This window comes from Stegodyphus dumicola, chromosome X2 (assembly GCF_044657685.1).
Source record: "Stegodyphus dumicola isolate Sdum_Otavi_A_Nest chromosome X2, ASM4465768v1".
NCBI classification, from domain to species: Eukaryota; Metazoa; Arthropoda; class Arachnida; order Araneae; family Eresidae; genus Stegodyphus; species Stegodyphus dumicola.
Window position 1 is genome coordinate 102,456,380 of NC_140781.1, and position 25,957 is coordinate 102,482,336.

The window sequence follows — 25,957 nt, forward strand, 5'->3', positions numbered from 1 at the left end:
TTTTGGGACACCCTGTATATTTACTGATTTTTATGTATGTTTAAAAACGTGCAATAGTTTTTTGTTTTTTGAATCCGTATGCCAGATTTGACTATGAAATCTGATATTTCATATACTGCTGGCTGTTAAATTTGCTTCACTATGTAAGAAGCCTAAACTAAATCTGAAATTTCCATGAAAATTAGAACCTGCTGAGGATATACAATCATCAGCAAAATAATATATTCGTATTATGTGAAGTTTTATCTGTCTATAAAAATTGTTGGAAAATCTCGTTCGTGTACACAAATTAAAGATTCTGAATTTATGTATTTGAATAAAGATAAAAATAATATATATATAACGTAAGGAAAAAATTATGGTATTAAAACAAAATTTATTTTTAGAAAATCTAATCGGTAAATTCTTTGTTTTGATTAATGAAATGAATTCCAGTTGATTCTCTCTATATGGCTAAATGGCTTAATTTTTTCCTTTTGCTTTTCTTTTCTGTTATAGATGGTGTTAATTATTAAATTTCTTTCATTATAAAAGAATTTACCAGAAGCTCTGTTTAGAACGCTTTGGAGTCTTCTAAGTCGTGGTTACATGTCACACGAATCTTCCTGTGAGAAACTGTTGGATCAAACAGCACGATTTTGTGGTCTTCACTTGTCTTAATTATCTAGAACTGTCTTAGTAATGTGTATGACATTTCCCATCTAATTTACCCAAATTAGTGACACTCTTTTGCATGAGTTGCAGCTGTCAAAAACTGTGAAATATTTTCATGTGAAATATTTTCGTCTGTTAAGAATACTTTAAGTAGGTAGACGTCATCCTAAGAAATTTCGTTCATTCGACAAGCTTTACTACAGAGGAATCTGTATCATTAAAAGCCTGTGTATCTCGAAGAATAAAAATATACATAAAATATTTGTGATTTTTAACTTGCATTACTGTCATTTATGAAATAGGTTTTCATATAAAAATATTAATTTGAATTAAATTTGCAGGAATATACTCCGGTCCAAAACAGGAACATTCCTTTGCGACTGTTACAAAGTACGTAAATGTACATTTTAAGTTTAAAGTATATTTTTATCATTATTAATTGAACTTTTGTTGATTGATCAATGTGTATGATGCTTACGTATTATGTAGGATCTTATCTCTCGTTCTACAACTACTTAAAGCTAGTACATAAAAGTTTATATTTTAGTAAAATTAATAGCTTTTCATGCACGAATTTAACATGATGTATGAATAAGAATCGTCAGTCCCTTAAACTTCAGAAAGTTAAATAGCTTCTGTGCCCTTATAACTAATTAGTAATTATGCACGTTCAAAACAAACTTGTTACGTGTTCACGCTATACGAAGCATTTTTTGCGTACCGTGAATTGTCCTATGAACCCTGTACTTATTTTCAAACACCATGTCTTATTCTCATTTTAAAACTTTGCACCTTTAATTAATGTGTTTCATGTATTCTAACTTGCTTACAGATTCATAAATAGCGTTAATCGATTAGGAAGCCAACTTTGTTTCTTTCACCCCCTCGTTTTATTTGGTGCGAAACTCGGTATTTCTGTTGGATATTGTGCACTTAGGTAATTTCTTGAATGTTTTGTTTAGACAGTTTTTATTAAATCATCCTTAAAAGCAAATACTGAATATTCAAATTCTGTTTAAAGTAGTTTATACACTCAATTTTTTGTAATGGAAACGGATGATTCCAACAATGATAGTAGTGAATGCGAACTTTCTAAGTTTAGTGCTTATGAAAGTTCATTAAGTACAACGAAAAGTTCCTTTTTTTTTTTACATATTTTCTGTTCATGAGATTAGACTGGTTGATGATTTAAATGAGTACCGCATTCTTATCTTCAAAATTAGCGTAAAATAATCTTTCTCTTGTTCTGACAGCAAAAATGAGATCACCGTCTAGGAAACTCGATCTACACTGATAGTTTAACCTGGGCTCGATTCAAGCGAACGGGCTAGATACAAAAGCGTTTTAGTGGTTTTCCACATGTGTAACGTGGATACGAGCTAGTTTCCCTTAGATCATCCTCCAAGAAGGCATCCCTCCTCTTAAGCAGATAGCCTTCTTGTGCTTTGCCATACTAAAATAAACAAAGGTTCCATTTCTTGGCATTGTTTTCCCTTCACATGGATGTCAATGACATTAAGTGAATTCTGCGATGCTTAGGGCGCGATTTTATGATGATGCTATAAGTAGGGTAGCCCTGAAAAATAATCCTTTCGCTTAACAAATCAAATCATCCAAATATATTGTAACCATTTTCATGGAGAAGTTATCGGAAAGCACGACATTAAATTAAATTCATGGATTGACTTTATTTTTTGTATGACATGCACAGGAATGAAATTCATGCAAGACATTGTAAAGACAAATCCAGGAATTTTCAGCCTTGTTTTAAAATACGTCATAGTGAGTCGAAATGTTAACTTGTATGCAATACTTAAATTTCGAGATATGCATTACATGTGATACGTTAATAGGTAAAATTAGTTTATAACTCATACTAGCTTGCAGTAGCGTAGCTAGGGTGGAGCAAGAGGGGACATTTGTTCCCGGACGCAGCATCCAAATTGATGTGATGAAATTACAGAATGAAATGTTTTCCATTCTTGGCACACAGAAAGGGACGCAAAATCTTCAATTGTCCCCGGGCGCTGAAAACCCTAGCTACGCCTCTGCTAGCTCGTGTAAAAACTGTCAATATTGCAGGGATTATGAAAATATTTTATTTTTCACCAAAAAATGAATTTTTACAAATATTTTGTTTGTAGTTTTCCAGCAATTTCCAAGGTAAAAATGGACATTTTCTGACGGCCTTACTTGAAGTTTATTGAGTTGAGAAATGGTAACTTCTGATTTCACTGTTAGCTAATTAAAATTCCATTGTTAAGGCTCCCAAACCAAAACTGGAATACATAGTTTCATAATTTTAATTGCATTTATACATCTTGCTTATATAGATTTAAACCAAAAACAGTAACACTTTCATTTTAGTTTGTAACATAAGTCATAAATTCTTTCTCAGTTTTCTTACACATTAAGTTCTGCGATAGTAAACCACACTGATAGTTTGAATGAAATCATCTGACAGTATTGAAATGGCTCTTAAAATTCACTAATATAAAGGTAGAGAGAATTAATGTTTTACCTTTAGTTTAAATTATAATTTTGATTCACATATTTTTTATCTTATATATCCCCCCTTCAAAGAGAAAAAGGCATGGTAACAGAAAAGCCTTTTTAGAAGAAAGCATTACAGAATTAGCAAAACTAGGTAAATACAACAGTGAGAAAAATCACAAAATTTTAATTTAAATAATTTTTTAAAGTATGAAACCTTAAAGATATCATTTTTAACAATAAATTAAAATTGAAAATTCTATTGAAAATTAAAAGTTTTCAAGTTCGTCGTAAAGAATGTTCTAATTTTTCTCAAGAAAGTTCACAGTTCTGTAAAATCTTTGCTTAAACATTAATCATAATCAATATTTCGCAGTCCTTAACTTGAAAGTCTTTCATAAAAATTGATCTTGCCAATATAGAAACAAAGTTTTCTTTTACAGATACATGAAATTTTAATTGATTATTTATGATACAATTCAAATTTTCTTAATTGTAAAGCAATGTAAAATGGAATTTAGATCTTAATACATAGTAAGTACAAAAATTCAGTGCAATAACAAAATAAACTTTGATAAAAATGGGCAAATCCTCTGCAATGCAAATCAGCGTGACAACTTGCATGTTATCGTGCATGTAATCTCATCATTAATATTTCTAAATAAAGCCAGATGTAATGCATCGCAAATTCAGTTTTGAATGAGAGCGTATTGATTTTTAATCAATTAACTAAATCTGCAATCAGATTATACACTAAGACCATGTTTCTAACGGTATCCTGTTCTCTGGAATTTTCTAGCTTTCTATTAAAGACAGTTTCTTTGAAAAAATAATAGTAAGGTTAAATTCCCTTCATTTTATTAATAATAAGCTTGTTTTACTTCTTTTACTATGTCGCATTTATGAAATTGTTTTCAAATCTTGTAAGTCTTTTAAAGATAGCTTTCGTAGTGACTTCGACTGGCTAGTTGAAATTAAGTCAAAGCATTCAAGTCTACCATGGGAAGGGGCAGAGGAAGGAATTTCAATATTACTTATTATGCAGACGCCTTTGTTAAAAATATACTTGCTTTATTGAAGAATTTGGGTACTTTCATATACTGGTGGACAAAATTAAGGGATGGAAAATATTTTCCCACATTTCTCCTAAAGTACCATACAAAACCTGGACAATTGTTTGCAATATAATGTTCTTATGGCGCTGCTCTCGCGGAGTGAGTTCATGTATTCCTGTGGGCATCGCTAAGGCAGCAGGGAAATATTAGCTTCTTGCTTTTTTGCGCGTAATTCTTCTAATCGATAAGCCAGTTCCAGCGGCTGTTAATAATGATCCTGTCAGATAGGAATACATAGCTTTTCAGATGCTGACTCCTTCTCAAAAACTCTTGTACTTTCTGGACCACTTTTCGTTCCTTGAAATAGATTGTTCTACCCTAATTATATATTTTTTTCAAAAAAAAAAACCTCATTTCACGTATACATCAAAAGCTTAGTAAGCTAAACTGACCAAGTTATGAATTAAAAGCATTTAAATATTAAAAACATTCTTTAAACGCAAAATTATAAGCACCAAGATTTAAAGCAGCTATGATTCTGAATTATCAACAATACACTGCTCGTACAAGAGGAAAAATAGCGATTCGATAAGGAAAAAGAGGCATGTCAAGCATCACCAGCTTTTAATTCCTAATTTGGTAGACCCTACTTGAAAATGAACGGTTCCAAGGTGATAGGCCAACTTACCGCACTTGTACTATGCATCAAACGGCAGCAGAAATGTTATGTGTGAGGTTGTTCTCCACGCTTATCCATTAACTGGCGTTAAAACGCGCTGCTTGATGACAGTTTTGCGACTGACAGGATAATACGCAGTTACCTAATATGCTAAGGAAATAAAATTCCATAGTTTCCGTTAATAGCTATGTCACATCCAAATGAAAAAAACCTACGATTTTGTTTCTTTCCCTTATTTTTATGTTACAACAATGAAACTTTGTTTTCTACAATGAAATCGCTGGGTAGAAGCCGCTATTCAGACCAGTAGATATTTTAATAAAAACCTTGTTGTCACTGAGAAGTATCGAAATGCATTCAGAAGCATAATGGCTCTGTTGGATTGATAAAGAATTATAGTTTAAAAGATATCTTAAAGATGCCGTTAAATATGTTAAATATCTTTTGATATAATAAATATCTTTTGATATTTATTACTAGGAATGGCTAACGAAAGAGATGAATCTCATGGCAGCAGAAAGACTCAGGGAATTCAAAGGTAATAAAATTTACTTTCTACGGCTCTATATTTCTCTCTTCTTTAAATAACCAAGTTCATACATATATACATAATGTAATATTGATTAGCTAACAAGTTTAAAGCAGCACTAGATATCCTATAAGTATGAACAAAATATAAGATAACTACAGGATATTCGATTTAATAGTATAGAGAAACTGGTTGAATGCATTTACAGTTCTTACACATCGAAAGATTATAGCGAAATTGTAGTTGTTTTAAGCTGTTGCAGAGTTACTTACAACATATGAAAATTTTGAAAATATTTCACATTGCACTTATTGTGATATTTTAAATTATTGCAAAATAATTACTGTAAACTAATATTAAAAAAATAAGTATTTTGTTGATTTTTGAAATTTGTCAAAAAATGCGAGAATGTTCTTTTTAATCTGTATTAAAGGCTACAATAGAGAGCTAAAAAACTAAGCATTACATAATGATAGTTTTGATACCATCTTCTCTCTTATTGCCTTTCAGTATACTTATTCGGAATATCTGCAATGAAATTGTGTTCTTTCTATAGATCTAATAAGAATAGGAAGTGAAACAAACTAGAAAAGAGCCAGATTTACTTTAAAGCTATTACTTACGCAAAAATTTAATGTAAAGAATAAAGAAGAAGAGTTAGTTAAAGGTGCAACGTCGAGACAGTATTTGAAAATCTCCTAAAGCGTGAAAAATACACAAAGTGTGCATACTGATTTTATCTCTCACTTCAAAGAAAATTGGGAGAAAATGAGAAAGCTCATTTGAATGAATAAGTATACTTTAAAATAATAAATACCATATTGCCTCGCGTAATGTTTTCCCTTTTTTTAATTTAACGAGAGGAGAAAAATTGTGCCAATAATTTATTCTCCTAAGAACGCAGTTACGAAAGAAAAGAACATACCAAATAAAAAACAGTCATAGACAAATTACTGGCAACTACACTGCTGGCCATGAAAACTGCAACACCATCAAGGAAAGCAAATACAAAAAAAAAAAAAAAAAAATATTTATTGTACGTAAACAGTATGGCATGAAGACAAAATGATTAAATTTGTAAGCAGTTTGGGGGTTTACAGAGGGCGAAATTAGTAGAAACCTGTGGCAAATAAAACGGCCCTTACCCGGTTAGGCATGGAGTCGAACGGGGCTTGGATGACAGAAACGGACATTTCATTCCATGCTGCTTCAAGTCTAGGCCACACTTCATCAACCACTTTAGCTAGAGAGGGGTAATGGGCCAGTTTGTCAGCAACCCATGACCAGATGTTTTCAATGGGTGACAGATCTGGAGACCGTGCAGGCCAGGGCAATAATCGCATATCCTGTGCATCGAAGAAGGTCAGAACACGACGTGCAACATGTGGTCTTGCATTATTTTGTTGGAAGGTGGCGTTTGTTAATCCTCGAAGATAAGACACAACCACTGGACGTAAGACGTCAGAAATGCAGCGAACTGCTTTCAAATTACCGTCGATCCGAAACAGAGATATGCGTGTCGTGTACCCAGTGGCTGCCCAAACCATCACACCAGGTGTAAGCCCTATGCCGATATCGAATGCAAGCAGGCGACGGTCTCCTCGGAGCCTCCAGATACGTATACGGTCATCAGAATACTGCACGCAAAACCGGGACTCATCTGAAAAGATAAAAAGATAACACTGTGCCACTCTTAGCTTTGTCGTTCGGCGCATCAGAGTCGCTGTCTCTCTCTATGCTGCATTGTCAAGTGAAGACGAAGTAATGGTCGCCGCTCTGATAGTCCACGCTGCTGAAAAGTCAACGCACCGTACGAGCGGATACTGGGCCTTGCTCCAAACATGCCCATTTCCTGACTAATGGTCCGTGATGTGGTTCTACTGTTTTGCAGAGCTGACCTCACATTATGTCTGTCCTCTCCAGTGTTAGTCATGGGAGGTTGTTGATGTTCCGTATGACCCTAATCAACCCATTGATTCCATATCGCATATGACAGTGGTTGGATGTCGACCAGTGCGACGGACGATATCACGGAACGATAATTCACACTCTCGATAGGCAATGATCCTGCCTCTATCGAATTCCGACACTTGCTGGTAAGCATTGCTTATTATTATTCGAGGCATAGCATGATATTCTGAGCAAAAAACATTACAAAGCGCTTTCCGAATGAGAAATCCACTGCACAACTTTTCTTTTATGCAGTGCTTCAGATGTCGTTTCTTCCTCCTGTGTCGTCTAAATGCGCTGAAACACTAATCATTTGTATATTCCACCCTTTTCTTCCTTTCATGTGATTTTGACGTTCGTCAGATTATTACTTCCTGGTGTTGCAATTTTGATGGCCAACAGTGTAACTTACTATTACTTTTTTAAAAGAACCTAGATTTGAATAAGAATGCATAGTAATATTAGCATTACAATATCTGACTCATATTAAGCCGATAGTCAACGGATCTCTGACGACAAAGAGAAAGACGGGCGCGAACGAAAGACACGGATATCGGAAAATTGAACTCATCAGTAGTAGATAAAGCTACAATGAGCTGAAACGTAATTAACAAAAGTAAGGTGAATCACATGTTCCGAAAATTTCGTAAATGGGAGAACATCTTCTACGCCTGCGTAATTTAACAAAGAATCTGTATAAAATAATTTTCAAATAATAAATGCAAAGGAAAATAAAAAGGATGAAATGCTAATACAAAAATGCAAATGCAATTTGAATATACTAAATAAAAATAATCAAGGGAATACAATTGACCAATAAACTGGCTCTCAGAGGGAAGAACTACGTACAATAGAAGAGGAAAATTATGTTAATATTTTGAGAATTTTTAGAACTTAGCGTTAGAAAGCTAGGAGGAAAAATATGCGAGGAAATACAGCATATTTAAAACGTCGTCTAAATTTTTAATTTTTAAATCTTTCTCGTCAACATTAAAATTGACAATAGACTAGTAGAAAGCTACGAATTTTTGTAACCTAAAGAGCCATTTATTTACTGTTTCTCTTGAAAACTGTCACTTGCTCTTCAAGTAACATTCCTGATATATGACTATATTGTATTAATATCGGTGCTTATTAGATAAGCATTCGGAAAAAATATTTGAAGTTTTATTTTTCTTTCTCATATATTGAATTGAATACTGTTATTGCTCTTAGGAAAACAAAATTATATAAAAAAAATCGTGCGTGAATCATAGCAATTAATTTACAAGAAATAAATTTTAAATATTCATGCTGCTATTAAGAGCTTTATCTTAGCTAAAATATACCTTGTTAAATGAATAAGCGCTCTCTGAAGCAATAATTCCATTGGTTATCTGAACTTACAGATTCTCCGTTACAGCTAACGTAACCTTTCTTAATAAAGAAATATCTGCGTAATTCTGAAGTATTTCTTCTCATATAATGACAGAGGCTCAGTATATTTTTGTAGCACGGGTGTTCTTGCCTTTCCGTTAACAGCAAAATGCAAAGCAATGTATGAAAGTTACAACTCAGAATTTTTTTTTTTAAAAAAAAGTCAGTAAGTTCATATTATTTATTGAAATTCGTGTAAAAGCTTGATAAAACTTGATACACTTAAATAAAATAAAAATTAATATAGTTGTTAATATTTAAAAGTGATACGCAACTGCAAAGGGTATCAAAAGAACCTTTTTTCAAGATTAAGTTTACAAATATGCAACAGACAGAAGAAAAATCCTAGATTTAATGTCTATTTCAGATGGTTTCACTATTTATTACGCCCTTAGGTCTAGCAGTAAAAATATCGACACTTTCGGCGCTTTTAAATTATCGAAAAAGCTAATAGTGTGATATTAAAAAAATTATCTGATTTTCTGCTGCTTAATTTATCTAATTTTCTGCTGCTTTATTTACCATAAGTTGTTTATTTTTTAATATTTTCATGTAAGATTGTGAAATACATTTTGAACTTTTTTAAATGTAATTCAAACAGTATACAAAAATTGTTTTTGCAGGTCCCAAAGTCCTGCAAAATTTAGAAGAGATATGGAATACATTTTACTGTGAAATCCTCCCAATGCTAGAGGCTATACTTTATATGGTCAAAGTAAGAAAATATCATAGTGAAATTTTCCTTTACCAAAATATGGTTTAGAGATACATCTTAATGAACTAGGATATTTTTTTATACAATTACAAGTAATTAAAGGGTTAAGCCTTATTTTCGCCCAGAAAAGCTAACCTAACAGTAAAAACTTTTTTCTGGTTATTTTATTGATGTAAAACTTAATCGAGCAGGAAAAGGAATAATATGGATTAGCGTAACTTGAAGTGGTTGCAAACGTTTCAACTGAGTAGAAAATATTTGTTTTCTTTCATCTGTAAACGAAACAATTAGACTCATCAAGTAGAAAACTATAATAAGGATCTTTTCAAGTTAATCGATACCAAGACATAAAATTTTAAAAGCAAAACCTAGCGCAACCTAACTCTATTGTAACTATCATTTAGAGCAAAATAATATAATTTTTAATTTCATTTATAAAATTTACATAACTTTTAATAATATCGGATAGATTTGTCGACCAAGAGCAAATACTGCAAGGTCGAGAATAGTACGCAGTACTTTTTCGCTTTAACTTTAATTTTAAAGCAAAAATTTTTCTAGAAACTAAAATTTGCATTGCCACCTTTTGGGAAATTCCTCAGCTGAAGGATAACTTAAGGTTTCTTATTCTTTGCCTTGTAAGCAAACAGAGCGTAGTCTTCCTAAGACGTCAAAGTGATGGAGTTTCTCGAGACAATTTTGCTAGTTTCCTTTTCCTGGATTAATATACATCTTACCTATGAAATTAGCTGTGGTGGTGAGTGTAAGAAGAGTACACATTCAACACGGGCGAACATTATGAGGCGAAGTTAGTCGGGAGAGAAACTTGTTAAATGTGCAGGAAAAAATTGAATGCATTTTCAAGAGAATGCATTTTCTCTTAACATGCATTTTCAAGAGAACTGAGGTGAGAAACAAATACAAGAGCAAGACTCGATGCCATAAATCCAGTAAATATTTTTAAAAAAGACATTTCAACGAATCTATTGTGCATAACAACAGTTAATGTAGAAATGCGTAAAATAATATTAGTTAATAAAATGTTATTACTGAAATTTTCAAACTACTTTAATTTAGAAGTCAAACAACAAAATTAACAAATGCGTTATATTTTCAAATTTTCACAGGACTAGTTTCTATGGTTTTACCTAACCATCATCCTCAGCTGCATAAGCGCAAATGAATGATATAAGAATGTTCATTTGCGCTTTTGCAGCTGAGGATGATGGTTCGGTAAAACCATCGAAACTAGACCTGTGAAAATTTGAAAATATAGCACAGATTTTTGTTGTTTAACTGCTATATTAATACTTGTTCGACGTGTTATTATATCTTAATTTTAACACGTTGACGCCGGCTTGACCCACCGGTGGGTCATACTTGTCTGTTTCGTGGGGCGGCCTGACCCACCGGTGGGTCATACTTGTTTGTTCCGTGGAGCGACCTGACCCACCGGTGAGTCATACTTATCTGTTCCGTGGGGCAGCCTGACCCACTGGTGGGTCATACTTGTCTGTTCCGTGGGGCGGCATGACCTACAGGTGGGTCATGTTGCCGCATGAATATCCGCGCCGCCGTCAACGTGTTAAACTACAGTTATGTTCTCTAGGCGATAATTCATCTATAGAAGAATACAAATTACCTCAAAATACATTCTGGATGTGCAGTCATCATTAAAGAACACAGCATGAAAACGTGGTAAGAGGCATGAACAACAGAAAACAATTTCTTTAGGATATTTGATACATATCTTCAGTTAGCGTCATTTAACCATTTCAGCTCTGGATTTTCTGAAGCGAAATAAATAATTAAATAAAGAGTCTATAAAATATTTTTTATAAGTGTTAGAATAATTCCTTTGCAACACATTAACAAGATCCTACTTCAGTTGTAGAAACTAAGCGGTGAGCCTGTTGTCACCGTCAGGTCTCAAGGTAAAAATCCAGCGGAAAACACATGCGGACAACCCGCCAGATGTGATCTCTGACAGTGAAGAGTAAAACAGCCTCTACTACCGATAAAATAGACCTCTACATATGAAGGTGGCAAACGCCCGGGCAGGGCGGAAAGGGTTAAAAAAATCCGTATATTCGTGACTTCATAATAAAAAGTCACAAAGTTTCAAACTAGGGATTTGGATGATCATTCGTGCAAAAAGAAAAACCTCATCACTTGATCAATGAAAGTTATAAATCGATATTATGGTATTTATGCATTATCCCGTCAACCGTGAAAGTTGGCTACCATTAAATCATGAAAGTTGACGGAGATCCCGCCAAAATTGCGCCAATCATTCCTGCAGAATTCTGAAATAACTGACACCTCGTTTCTTAATGATCAATCAGTATCAACCGACTTCGCTTTCTTGCCTCAGAGAAAAAGGCTATAGTCGATTTCTACTATTTTAGTAGGCCCTCCGATTTTACCGAAAGCTCTGTTTAGAACGGTATAAATAACAAACTTCCCTTAGGTAATTGTTCCAAACTCTTGCTGTTTCTTCTGGCATACGCAGCTGATCATAACGTGTCCATAAATACACCTTTTAATAGTGTATAATCCCATAGCTTTGGAAAAATTTCCGTTGTTTACTATTCTGTAGAATGCAGGTCCCAAAATGTAATCGCTTCTTCAAAATTCAAGAGAAAAGTACAGCAATAACAGTTAATTTATATCCTCGTTCATAGAAACAAAACTTGGCTTATCGAGAATCAATCGCGATTACATCAGACAAAAACTCATGTTATGAGTATGCTGTGACGTTACGTTTATCCAGAATTGATGAAAATCGGAGACAGTTTCAAGGTCCATGGGATAATATGTAAGTATTGAAATTATCAATCAATCGAATCGAAATATAGATTTTCTTTAAAGGTTCAGAATAAGAGTTGCGTACAGGAAAAACAGTCTAAAGTCACTGTGAGTCATACTTATCTGTTCCGTGGGGCAGCCTGACCCACTGGTGGGTCATACTTGTCTGTTCCGTCGTGGGGCGGCATGACCTACAGGTGGGTCATGTATGATTGTTCCGCGGACCGGCATGGCTCACCGATGGGTCACGCTTGTATATCAAAAAATACTAAAATACGCTTGTGTACACAAAAATAGTTATTATATTATATTATAAAATGTATAATTTTATAATATAATATAATAATTTAATTTTATAATTTTAATTTATAATTTTATAATATAATATAATAATTTTATAATTTTGATTTTATAATTTTTTATTATTTAATTTTAATTTTATAACTTGCCCCTGCGCCGCCCCACGAAACAGACCGTTAATTCAAACGCTGCCGCATGAATATCCGCGCCGCCGTCAACGTGTTAAACTACAGTTATGTTCGCTAGGCGATAATTCATCTATAGAAGAATACAAATTACCTCAAAATACATTCTGGATGTGCAGTCATCATTAAAGAACACAGCATGAAAACGTGGTAAGAGGCATGAACAACAGAAAACAATTTCTTTAGGATATTTGATACATATCTTCAGTTAGCGTCATTTAACCATTTCAGCTCTGGATTTTCTGAAGCGAAATAAATAATTAAATATTAGCTATTTGTAGAAATGCTTAATAAGGGTGATGCCGAAAGCAAGACGATATCTGAAGCTTCTTTTATTTTCCAGTCAATTTGTAAATATAACTGTTTTGAATTTCTCTAACTTAAATAACTTGTTTAATTTGAAGATTATTAAGACAGTGAATTTAGTTAAAAAGTTATTAACACTATGGACGAAAATTTTTTTAAATTTAATTGTCTGAAAGTATATCTGATTCAAAAACTTACAGCACAAGGGAAGACCATGTATTCGTACCACCACTCTGGCTACTTTCAGAGATGTAGTATTTCTTTCTACGAATATTGAAGGTAAGATTTATTTACAAGAAATATTTTACTGTTATTAACTTATACGTATTATAGCTGCTTTAATGGCATTGAAATAATACTATATCAAAGTACGAAATCTGAAATATAAGCTTAATATCTTTTAAAAGAATATTATTAATATTTTATATTTTTTACTAATTCCACTATACAACACATACCACAAATATTAAGAATATTCAAAAACAATTTATGTTCAGTCTCGCGTATTATAATGCGGCTTAGGTTTAAGATCAGCCTCCGAAGGCCACATTCATTGCAGAAGTTCATCTTGAAATACAGCTATGAAACTATTTAACGAATAAAACGTTTTCTTTCGTATTTCATGTTTTATCAAAAATACATTTGGAAAAGTTTTTTTTTAATTATTAAATTCCTATATGTGAAATTATTTTTAACGATTAAGGATTCCTTTCCTATCTAAACCAAGATAAAAAAAAATCGGACTCATTGAATTATAGCAGAAAACACTATGGCTCTCTGCCTAAGGGAAGGGATGCATTCGAATAGAACTCTCTGGAAGAAATTGGATGGTTATCATTTTAACTATGGACAGAATCAGATAACCCTCGAGCTGCCACTCGTTCGATGAGATTCGAACCAGGGTAGAATGAGTGGTCGCATTCCCTTAACTAATGGTAGTCCCGTAAAAGTACACGACAATGAATTTTTTTAAGTCGCGAATTATTAATGTTTTGCAGGGACGGACAAAAGCCAGCCAGTGGGCCGAATACGAACCTTCTAATTGCTTAATCCAGCCCGTTCGAAAATTCCATGCAACGGCATTTTCATTTCTTTTATATCACACTTTACCGAAATCAGCAGCGCGAGTGCGCATCTGTTGTGACAGTGTATATGCACATGAATATACTACCGAATAAACTAGGTTGAGAATACTAAACATGTTAGAAAGGGTGCGTATCAACCGAAAAATATAGTTCTATCATTTCTATCAGCTTAGAAAGAAACAGAAAAGAGGACTTAAGAACATTTCACCTCTAAAATTTTATTTGGAAAAGAAACAGTGTACATGTCAATTACTGGATGGCCAAGAGGAAGTTGAGATATTTAATTTTTTAAATTTTTAACTTTTTAGTTTTGATCGTAATTTTTTAAAACATTTTTCTCCATCGTGTCCTTCAAACAACAAAAGCACCGCAAAAGATCAGTACAGTCCTGCTTGATGCTTTAAAAATGATGATTTTAGTCCGCAGTTAAAAATATTTGCGTACCCCTGGTTTATTCCATAGCGGTTGGCATGAGTGCAATTTCTGCAATATTATTAGACATAAATATTTAAAAGGATTTTATTTAAAACATTTCTTTCAGATGCAATAATGAGAGGGAGACGTACTTTGAGCCCTGGAATACGACATGCGATCCGAATATTACAGGTGAGCCATTTTCAACTTTATATACGAAAATGCTCAAAGGAGTAACATGATATTTATGCTTTTTTTTTTAATTAAAAGAGTAATTCATGCTCCTCGATCTTAACATTGCTTTCGACGGATATCTGTGATTACTTTTTTATAGATTTTACAACTGTCAATGACAGAAGACGAAGAAAATAGTTTTTTCGAAATTTTTTTTAATGCGCAAATCTTTTATAAAACTTTTCCCAGAAATTTAAGAATAATTCGAATGTTAAAAACAAATTTTGAAAATATTTCTTGAATTTTTTTATACGGAAATTATTCGTGAATTTAGCAATAGTGAGTACGCAAAGAAGATTTGAAATAATACTGAAAGTAGCCAAAAATCTCAATGAATACTCTTATGGATAATAAATATCATTGGCAATAACATGAAGGAAACGCAAAATGGTGAGAAATAATTCAGGACATTATCTTACATTATGTTAAAAGTATGACCTGATGGATAATGCTGAAGCATGAAATCTTATTTTAAAATGATACAATAAAATTTATCATTCTTTTTATAATACGCATTACTTACGAATGCGGTTATGATTAGTGCTTAGTATGAAAGGGAAAATCGATTAAAATATGTTAAGTGTTTTTTCAGTTGAATTTTAGAATGAGAGAACTCGATGATAAGTTCGTCTACAAAGCTTTAATCTGAATTGATAGAAATTGGAGATTTTATGAAGGTAACTTTATCCTTTCTAATCTTCGCATATTCTTTCTAATGCGGTATATGTTCCATATGGTCATAAAGCTTCTACATTGATTCACAAAAATGAATTCTTGGAATTTAGCCTCATCCCACTATTAAGGTTTCAGATGATGGAGTCCTTTAACCCTTTCCGGCACGCTACCTTTTAAAGTTGGAATTTTGATTTAAAAAAAAAAAAAAAAGGTAGGCAGTCTAATTAGGCCTAGAGGAGTACACAAGTAAAATTTTGTGAACTTATCATTTTAATCTGTGGGTGTGCCCAATGTGGCACACTGATTGAATAGAGCTTCGAAAAGAGTGCTGAAACGAGCACTGTTGTTAATGAACAGACGGAGGAGATGCGGAGAAACAAAGAATACAGACTCTCAGTTGTCCCAGATTATCGGTGAGCCCGGTCTGGGCACACCTAGGGTTCGCCGTTTGATTTTAGGCAAGATTTCAAGGTAAAAATTTAAAACTAAAATAGAATAAGGAGATTAGCATACAACCAAAAAAATAACATAGAAATTTCTTTTCAAACAATTCCTTTTATACCCTAAAAAAATCTGGAAGATTTCTTTGAAAAAGAGGGTCTTAAAAAACTAAACATGGCTAAAATATATGGACTGGTTTGTGTTGAGCTGCTGCCATCTACTATAAATAAAGAAGGTTCAGAGTAACCTATAGTAACCTATAAATCCTCTTTTATTCAACTTTTCTGTGCGTACAGAAGGAAATTTTTAGGTGTGTCCAGACCGAACAGACTGTACCGCTGTGTGCATTAAGATAAGATGGCGATACTATAAAGTCCTTATGGTGCTTTTTAAGGCACGATTTCACTTTAAGAAACAGAAATTAGACGTTATGTACCAAATATGGCAAGTGAAGAGAATGTTAAAGAACAGTTGCACCGCTCATGCAATAATTTGATTGACGACAGTTAACATTGTTCGAAGAAATTATCTCGCTGTCTTTTATGGGTATTGAACAAATAAATATATACACATATGAGTCCGAAAGCGACTGCGGAGTCGAATGTGCTTTCGTTGTATATTTTTATGGAACCCAGATTGAAAATAGGAAATACAAAGGCTAGATAAGATTGGACAGGCTGAATACTGTTTGACAAGCCGAATTGAGGTCCATTTTTTGTGCTTTGAAATAGGTAAAAGGAAATTTAGTCTGTAAACATACTATTCTGAAATAGGTAAAAGGAAATTTAGTCTGTAAACATACTATTCATATATATTCGGATGCGTTATCTGTTTTACAAGCGATATCCAATCCTTAGTGGGACAATAATCTGATTAATCAGATTAAAAGTTTAGGTTTTTGAATTAAAATCACAGTATTTATTTACATTGGATTAAGGATTTCGCTGGAAATGAGAGGGCGAACACATTGGCAAAAGAAGCTGCCCTAGGACAAGCGGATCAAGACTTGGATATATTGTATTCGAGAAGAATTAGTACATTGATAAAACGAGAAATAATGGAACACAAGAAAGAACGCTAGGAATCGTTCGAAAAGAACAATGGCTACATGAAAAATATTGAGATTAATCAGAAGATGAGAATATATAATAATATTGAGGAAAATCAGATTCTTACTGGCTACGGACGATTCCTGGATTATTTATTTAGATTTAAACTTCAAGAAAATGAAAACTAAAAAATTTGTAATTTTAAGGGGAATAATGTCCACTTCGTCGATACCTGCCTAGCAACTGAGAATATTCTGCGGAATCATCAGTTCAACCTGGAAATTGATTTTAAAAATTATACAAAATTAATGACAGTGGCAGAGAAAATATTATTATGGACAGAAATAGCAGGAAGACTGAATTTAGATTTTTAATTTGAGTTACTATTTTCGTTCATTTTTGTGGATGTTAGATCTGATGAGCTTAAGTTTGTTTTGCTTTGTTTCAACTTTTAGGTTTCACCGTGCTTGCTGGCTAGGAAATCAATCCTTTGGCAGCCTTATGGCTGAACGTAGGGTTAGCCTATATTTTAGGGTGCCCCTTGGATTATTGCCCAGTTGTTGTTTCATTTATGGTAACCTGAGTAGCTAAATGTTATGGAAACCCTATTGTGACGTGACTGGTTGCGTGATTGCGGTGAATTTGACTGATGGGAAAATATTTGTTGGATGTCAGTTAGAAAGTACGTCGTGTTTTGTGTGCTTTGCATGGTAAAATGGCTGCCGGTAGTACAGTGCGTGTTTGGTGGTATAGAACGAGAGAGCAGAAGGTGGACTTTTTTTTAAAGTGGTTGAAGACAGAAGAAAAGAAATTTTGTTGGATGTAATTCAATGGAATTATAAGTGTCCTGTTTGTACTAAGTAAATGCGTATGGTCGAACATAAATATCGTTCGAATGGCTTTGAATGGGTTTGTCGCATGAAAGGTTCGAATGCTCACCTTATAAAGCGTTCCATTAGAAACGGAGCATGGTTTCAGGAAAGGTTTTGGATGCTGTTAACGAATTTTGTGTGCCAGAGACTGAAGACACAGAAATTTCTAATTAAGGTAAGTGGATATTTACTTTGTGTAGTGCGTACATACGATAAGATGTATTTCCTTTTTTATGTTATTTCATTGTTTGATTAAAAATGCAGTTTATTGAGATTATATATTTTTTATTTGGCTCTAGTGTATAATTGGCTGCTCCTTGGATTTTTTAAGTGAAAATAGATCGATGTGTACATGTACAAAGTCAAGTCAGTGAGCAATGCTGAGTTTGTGCAATTCTTTGACGTTTTTAAGTGGAAATAGATCGATGTGTACATTGACATCGAGTTTTTGCAATTCTTTGACTTGCTATTTTGGTTTTGTGTAGCGGCAGTCTTGAAATTGCGCCTTCCTGGCCAGTCGTCAATTTTCGCCAAGAATCACCCTTAAATATATTTTTACTGAACATAGTTTCGGCTAGGTGAGCTGGGGGGGTCTGTCTCTTTCAATTACCAATTACCTGTTTTTTATTTTACAGTGTGTAAATGACTCCTACCCACCAAGCAGAAACAAACTGAAAATTGAATTTCTAGCTGCACAAATATGTAGTTCATACATTGGATACTATGGATTATATCAAAATGGCCACCTGATCGTCACATCAAACGAGCCGATGATTGTTTCTAAGAGAAGACCAAGTGGTAAAGTTTCTTTAATCAACTCATTTCTCAATTTATCAAAGTACTTACTGCATATATAAGTTAAAATAACACTCCGAATACGATTATTAGAGGCGCTATGGCGACAAGAATCAGTTGCCAAAACTCATACAGTGAAATTTTAATCCAGGAGGGTGGCCACACAGAAGAAAATGCAGGCACAAAACGGCGAGCACACCAAATGGATGACTGTATCCGAAAACATAAACGAAGCTTGTTTAGAGCTAATCATATTTTAGTTAAAATAAAGATTATTGGATTCTTGTTGCCTTAACGTTTCTAATAATAGATAAAATGTAATTGAGCATTAGATTCTTAAAATTTTAATTTTTGAGTAGATACTGCAATGCTATTTTTCTTAAATAATAATTATTCGCATATTGCGTAAATACCGTATTTTCTTAACTGTAGGACGCAGTTCTTAATTATTCTAAAAAATGGTCTTATTGTAATAGAATTCGATTTATTAACGGCAGAAACGCCTCTTTATCAGAAATCTGTGTTGATAATCAAGATGTAGCCAATGGAGACTCATAAGAGTTAGATTCTATTATTTATTCAGTAAAATTATGAATAAATCAGTTTTTGAATTAATAAGAAAATCTGGTTCTTCAAAGCCAACGATGCCTGCATCTTGAATAACAACACAGTCTACTTTATATTCAGAGTCTGATTCTTCTAAACTTTATCTTCATTATTTTATAAAATATGACTTCCTCAGCCAGGACTCCTAATGCAATATTTTCCAAATGAACAAAAAAAAAAAAAAAAAAAAAAAAAAAGAAAAAAAAAAAAAGAAAAGAAAAGAAAAGAAAAATTATGTGGTGGCATCTGAAGAATTCAGGAAAATTCGGCGAGTTGCGATATTTTAAAACTCACCTCATTTTTAGAAAATTTCATATAGGGGGGAAAATGTGCGTCTTAAAATTGGAGAAATACGGTAATACACATTTTGTGACATTACAACCATAAATTTAAAATTTTTTAAGAAACTTCAGGGAAAGTGTCTTAAAAGATGATTCGGAGTATAATTTCTTGTCTTAAGTACAACTCTATCTTTCATAAACTATTAAAACATCATTCGCAAAAAATATAATATATAAAATTGCGGAAGATGACGTAGCTTGAAATATATAACAATTCTTATTATTTAACGCTTAAACGCTTATTAAAAGTATCTTAAACGCTTAAAACCCTTTTTAAAAATAAAATTTGTACGGATCCTAAACTTCTCTGAATGCTAATTTCAGAAACCATAAAAGACAATCAGATACTAACTTGTGCAATCCTAGCTTAGTGGTAAAGCTGATGGTAACTAACTTACAGCTCCGTCTTAAAATAAGCAAAATACAGAAAAACTCAACTTTAACTTTGTATCTACTTGTTGGCCTGACGGTTACACAAACGAAAGAATAATACGAGTAGAAAATCAATCTCCTCAGCTCACAGGAAATTCAGAAACAAATGCTAAAATAAAGATATTAAACATATTAAAAATATTAATTAAAGTGCCCCTACAAGCTTTGGCTAGTGCCTTCAAACTTTTCCGAGCAATAATGGTCAGCAAAGTTAGTAATTCAGTCCCAAGGAAAAGAAATAAACGTGTCTGTTAGCGATAGCTGCCGAAAACTCTCTTTTGAACTCAAGAATTCTCTGCATAAAATATATTAACTAATTTTCAACTTGATGAAAGCCGACGAAAATATAATTGAAGTACAAACCAAATAATAAGATAGCTAATTAATTAACATAATACCTTGCAAGCTTAGTTAAGTCTTTTGCAACATTTCAAGGTTTAATTCTAGATTTTTTTCAACTAAGAAAACAGATAAGAGAATGTCAGTCTTTAACCCATTTAATTCATATGAGGAAACCTTCAATAAATTCAGTATGCTAAATTAAGCAGTCCAAATTTTCAACAAATGAAAGGTAATAATTTTACATACCATTAGTATTTTTCATGCACTGTACAAATTTACAAGTTGATAGAAAATCTTAATTTTTCAGCTGATGTTGGAGGACCAAGGCGCATTTCACGTCCATTTAGCATTCAGCCCCAACAAATGGACACACTCAACCAGATATTTAAAAATGCTGTTCGACACAAGACACCGAAGGGAAGAAGACATTTGAGATGAAGCATTCTTCAGAAATAGAAGATACTGAATGCAGAGTTCGTGCGAAAAAAAAAACAACCTGTAATCATAGACCTATGTACCTGAAACTAATAATAAATGTTTTATTGTCTTAACATTTCTTGTTGCAAATTATAAAGATTGAAAGCGGTACTACCGTCGACCGTGAAACCGTCACCAAGCTGCGTCAGTTTTGGATAAGAGTAATGCCACATCACACTCATGGCATCTGCGCTTTCCATTGATGTAACTCCGATTGATTGTCAATAAGCTACCTTTTGTTTAAGAAAAAAGCTATAAATTAAATGTTATTACTGTTTTTTATTGCATTGTGGAAAAAATAAATGCTCGAGTTCGAGGACTGTAGAATCATATTTGTGATTGCCCTCCGGTTTATTTACAGTTGTTTGAAGGAACTAACACCTATGCAAGAGGGGGGAATAGCTAAATATGGCTGACAAAACAGTAGTAGATTGAAACAACCACCAGTGACAAATTTGTACTTATAGCATTTTAAACAGAGCATCTTGTAAAATCTTATCAAAGGGCCTATCAAAATAGTAGAAATCAATGAAAGTTTTTTCTACAAAGCTCAGAAACGAAGCCAGTCGAATACTTCCGCAGTAGTGGCTATTTGGTGGATTAGACGGAATGTTTTACTATAACAGTTAGGGACAAAATGCGGCTTAGAATTTCACGGGAATGATTGGCTCAACTTTAACGAGATCTTCAATTAACATTCACGATTCTATGCTAGCCAACTTTCACGGTCGACGGGATAATGCACAAGTTCCCCGAAAGCACTGTGTTCTCTGTCGTCAGATAACACATATACCAAGACTGTTAGTTCACATATATTCCATGAATAAGCAAAACTACTTTTCCGTGGATCAATTTTCTTTCAAGACGAAATAGTGTTAGAGAATTAATATCGGTGATAGAAAGGGAAATAAAGCTGCAGGCAGTTGGTTTTTTGTTTTAGTTTATGTGATTACGGCAAAACCTCGAAGGCTATCTGCCTAAGGGGAGGGATGCCTTCGTGGAAGACTTTCTAAGAGAAACTGGGTCGTATACACGTTACACATGGGGAAAACCACGAAAACCCCCTGCAGCCAGCCCGTTCGCGGGATTTGAACCTCGGACCGAACTGCCAGTGTTCAGCGACTTTACCGCTCGACCGCTGGTGGGCTGCAGGCAACCGGATCTGAAAGGAAAATGTTTCTCTTGCAGCATGACACGGAACCAATCTCGCTATGAATTATTGCAAATGTAAAAATTTAAATAACATAAATGCTGCTTTGAATTAGCAAAATTTTTCTTGCTTATTTTGAGAGGCACTCGATATGCGTTTTAAATATATTCACTTTAAATGTCTTCTATAATTACGCAGAGTTCTGGAAATCATCCCAGGCCTTGCCAAAATAAGTATTAGTTGAGAATATTATGTTTAAAAAAAGGTTCAATAACATTTCTTTGGCCTTATTTTCCAACTGTGGTATGAAAAAATTACAAACGCTTTGAAAACAAATTTGCATTAAAAATCTGTTTTGAATCTAATCTCTACGTACCAATCGAGTAGTTAGACCGTGAGGCTATGTATTTTCACATGAAAGCAACCACCTTGGCGATATTTAGCGATTCTTTACTGATGTGAAGGTAAAAATTGCTTATCGAGTGAAAGTTTGTTTTTGTGACTGTTTTAATAAAAATTCGCAAACTATGTGTATTTATCGTAGGTTGCCAAACATTACCAACATATGAAAAGTCAACATACTTTAGCAATTTAAAATAAAAATTTTCATTATTAAAGAAGGGGTACTTAACATATTAACGCAACCTCCTTGCAGATTAAAATTAGAAGTTACTTATAAGATGCAAGATCTGTGGTTTATCACACCTTTTTTACTTCCTTGTACGAAGTAAAAAGGAAGTATTGTAATCGCGAAAAGTTTCAAGCAGCATATTTCAATGAAAATATCCATTTTGAGCGCTATCGAATGCAATTTAACGATGTTTTTGCGTGACATCTGTATGTAAAGGACAGAATAAAAGGTTTTCCTTCAAAAAAAAAAAAAAAAAAAAAAAAAAAAAAAATATATATATATATATATATATATATATATATATATAAAACTGCATTAAAATGAATTCTGAAGAGAATTTTTCGTGGTGTCTGTACGTACGTATGTATATATCTCGCCTAACTAAAAACGAGTAGCCTCAGAAATTTGAAATTTTGTATAGTCCTATAGACTTAGTCCTATAGACTGCTATAACATGTAGATGTGCACCTCGTATTTTGGTTGCAATCGGCCGCGCCAAACGTATTGAAAAGCCAGGTTGGATATCGAATTGATCTAATTTACCATTTTCCGCTTTATAATTTTTTCATATGTTTTTATTTGTTTTATTTGTTTTATTTGTTTTAACTTGTTCCATCGATCGGTTTTTTTTATGTTTTAACTTTTCACTTATCACATCGATAGGTATTTTACTGTATTTTTTGCCATTTACCTGTTTCCAACGATTAGTATATTACTGTGTTTTATATTCTACATTTTATTTCGCGTGTAGCCTAATTTTTCACCCTTCAATGTCATTGTTTTTTAAAAAATACTGTGTTGAACTTTTTCTTGGAGCCACAGCTCCTGGTAACTTTTTGGCGAGCTAACTACAATTTATCTTCTTCTCATTTCCTTAATTTTGCAGCATATTGCGCAAAAAAGGTTTTAGACCAAATAGGTCTTTTTACATAGTACTTACTACCTAGCTTTTTAATTATATATATATATATACACTTTGTTACCCGGCTCAGTGATCTTAGTTTCTTTATATGTTTGTAAATTGTGCATTTTTTGCTTTAAAAGTGATTGAATTATGTTGTTCTTATCTTTCGGTTAAGGTTTTTATACCTTTAGGAAATCTGCAAGCAATATTTGTAGAATTATCAACAATTTAAAAGCTGTTCAAGTGAGGTTAAGCCTAATTTTTAAATAAAGTGGCGGAATGTTTGTTTACATTTGAAACAGCAGAATAGTAGATTTATTGTCAATCTAGAGAGACTAAGCTTCGCAACAACAAAGATAACGCCTTCATTTATTATTGCGAATTAAATCATGCTTAATCCTTTCTGGATTTTTTTCGAGGAAATAAGTGTTTAAGATTTACTTCGTAATTTTTAATATAAATATTTTATGTATTTTTGCTTTGTCGCGAAGTGAGAACTGAATTAATTGAATGAGAAATACTGAACCGTCTGTGAAAAACTGTTTCTTTTTTGTTTTGTTTTCTTAATTTCTTTTATACATCGTTCTAGATTTATTATAATATTTGAATAGAACATGTGGCAACGATTAGATAATTCTTCAAATGATATAAATTTTGTGCATTCTGAGTTATAAAATGAACGAAATATAACGCTGTTAAGTGAATCTAGCGCCAGAGTGTCGCTGTAAACAAATATAGTAAATTTTAAAGAGTGCATTTATTCTATTGTAGTTTATGCGCTATCGACCAAGTAGATTTAATTCAATCCAATAAGTTTAAATGAAATGCAAGAAAAAATGCGTATAAGTTAATATTCCGTACAAGGAAATCATGGGGTGTATACATCAGATTTCTTTTAGAAAGATTTCCAAACTATCTATGTTTATTGTAAGCCGGCAAACATTATCAACAGACGAAAAGAAAACATAATTTAGCAATTTAAAATACAAATTTTAATTTATTAAATAAGGATTACGTACTCCATTAAAAAACACTTAAATTCTTTTTCAAATCTTTCTGTGACTTTTTTGCGATATTTTTCTCCCGAAGTACACAGCAATCTATATTCGCTTAAAAAAAAATCACAGGTTTGAGGAGACTCGGCTTCGTGAAAACCTCGGCAACAACGGCAATCTAGGAAACTCATTTCCTTCTCGTTTCCTTTAGAAAATTATCAGCAAAATTCTGTATTCCTCCAAAACTCCAAAATTCTAAAACTAAGTTTAAGGCAAAAAATATCTCGACTTGTTTATAAAAACCGTTGGAACTTGGAATACAACAACAACAAAATAATAATAATAAACATACGAAAATGGCAGCATTGCTTGACTAAAGTACTGTTATCAGCGTAATTGCCGGAAGAATGGTTATGCGTAAGATTGCTAAAGTTTGGCACATTCTGAAAATTTGGAGACTTCCGTTAAGGTGGTTGGGCTAATACTTTAGAAATAATTTTAGAAAAAAAGACGTCTTAATCAACATTATCTAAACGTTGACCAAATAATTTAAAAAATGAATTAGTTTTAATTAATGGTATTCCGAAAATAAGATAAACAGAAATAAGAATTCCCGTTAATGCAAATTTTACCGATAACAGAGCAAAGTTTTAAAGATAGTAATAAGTACAAAATAGTTTGACGAAGAATTTTAAAGTATTTAACATTATTTTGATCAGGAAAAATAAATGAATCGAAAAACACGTACAGTTTGTAGAAAAATGAATTATGAGAAGGTGAGAAAAACAATAAAAGCACGTTGCAAATTAAGTACATAACAACATAGGCCCACCAGCGGCCGAGCGGTAAAATCGCTGAACACTGGTAGTTCGGTCCGAGGTTCGAATCCCGCGAACGGGCTGGCTGCATGGGTGTTTTCGTGGTTTTACCCATGTGTAACGTGTATACGAGCCAGTTTCCCTTAGAAAGTCCTCCACGAAGGCATCCCTACCCTTAGGCAGATAGCCCTAGTGTGCTTTGCCGTATTTCTCAATACACCATAACAACATAAGTTACTAAATACAGGAGATTCCGAGTGTAAAGTTTCCCAGTGTTTTAAACTGAGATACATGGACGCAAATATGCTAATGCAAGGAATTAAAAAAGGAATGCAAAAGTAATGTAACATAATTATCGGCACAAGTTATCGTTTTTCGAAATCAGTAGTACGTTTGCATGTCCTCAGAAGTAAGCGGCAACATTAAATAATAATAGAAATCTTCAGCCTAATGAGTTATGACAAATATTAAAATGCCACGAACAAGTTAATTTAGAGAGGCAAAGGTTTGTAAAATGCTTCTGTTATGCAATCAGAGAAAGCTATATGGTTAAATACTAACTATTTTTTAATTAGTTCTGTGCACAATATTGCTAAGAATGGTGAG

At 33.1% G+C, this 25,957-nt stretch overlaps 1 protein-coding gene across 2 annotated transcripts in view; it reads left to right on the forward strand.

Annotated features, from left to right (window-relative positions):
- The window catches only part of LOC118187671 (proline-rich protein 5-like), a 57,644-nt gene extending 36,717 nt beyond the window's left edge, over nt 1–20,927 (forward strand). For both annotated transcript variants that reach the window (XM_035357938.2, XM_035357937.2), the window contains 7 exons: nt 996–1,044; nt 5,362–5,419; nt 9,400–9,491; nt 13,291–13,369; nt 14,717–14,781; nt 18,496–18,658; nt 20,684–20,927. In XM_035357938.2, the coding sequence (XP_035213829.1) occupies nt 996–1,044; nt 5,362–5,419; nt 9,400–9,491; nt 13,291–13,369; nt 14,717–14,781; nt 18,496–18,658; nt 20,684–20,814 (637 nt within the window). In that variant the 3' untranslated portion in view covers nt 20,815–20,927. The remainder of the gene's footprint in view (nt 1–995; nt 1,045–5,361; nt 5,420–9,399; nt 9,492–13,290; nt 13,370–14,716; nt 14,782–18,495; nt 18,659–20,683) is intronic.
- Nucleotides 20,928–25,957: the final 5,030 nt, after the last annotated feature.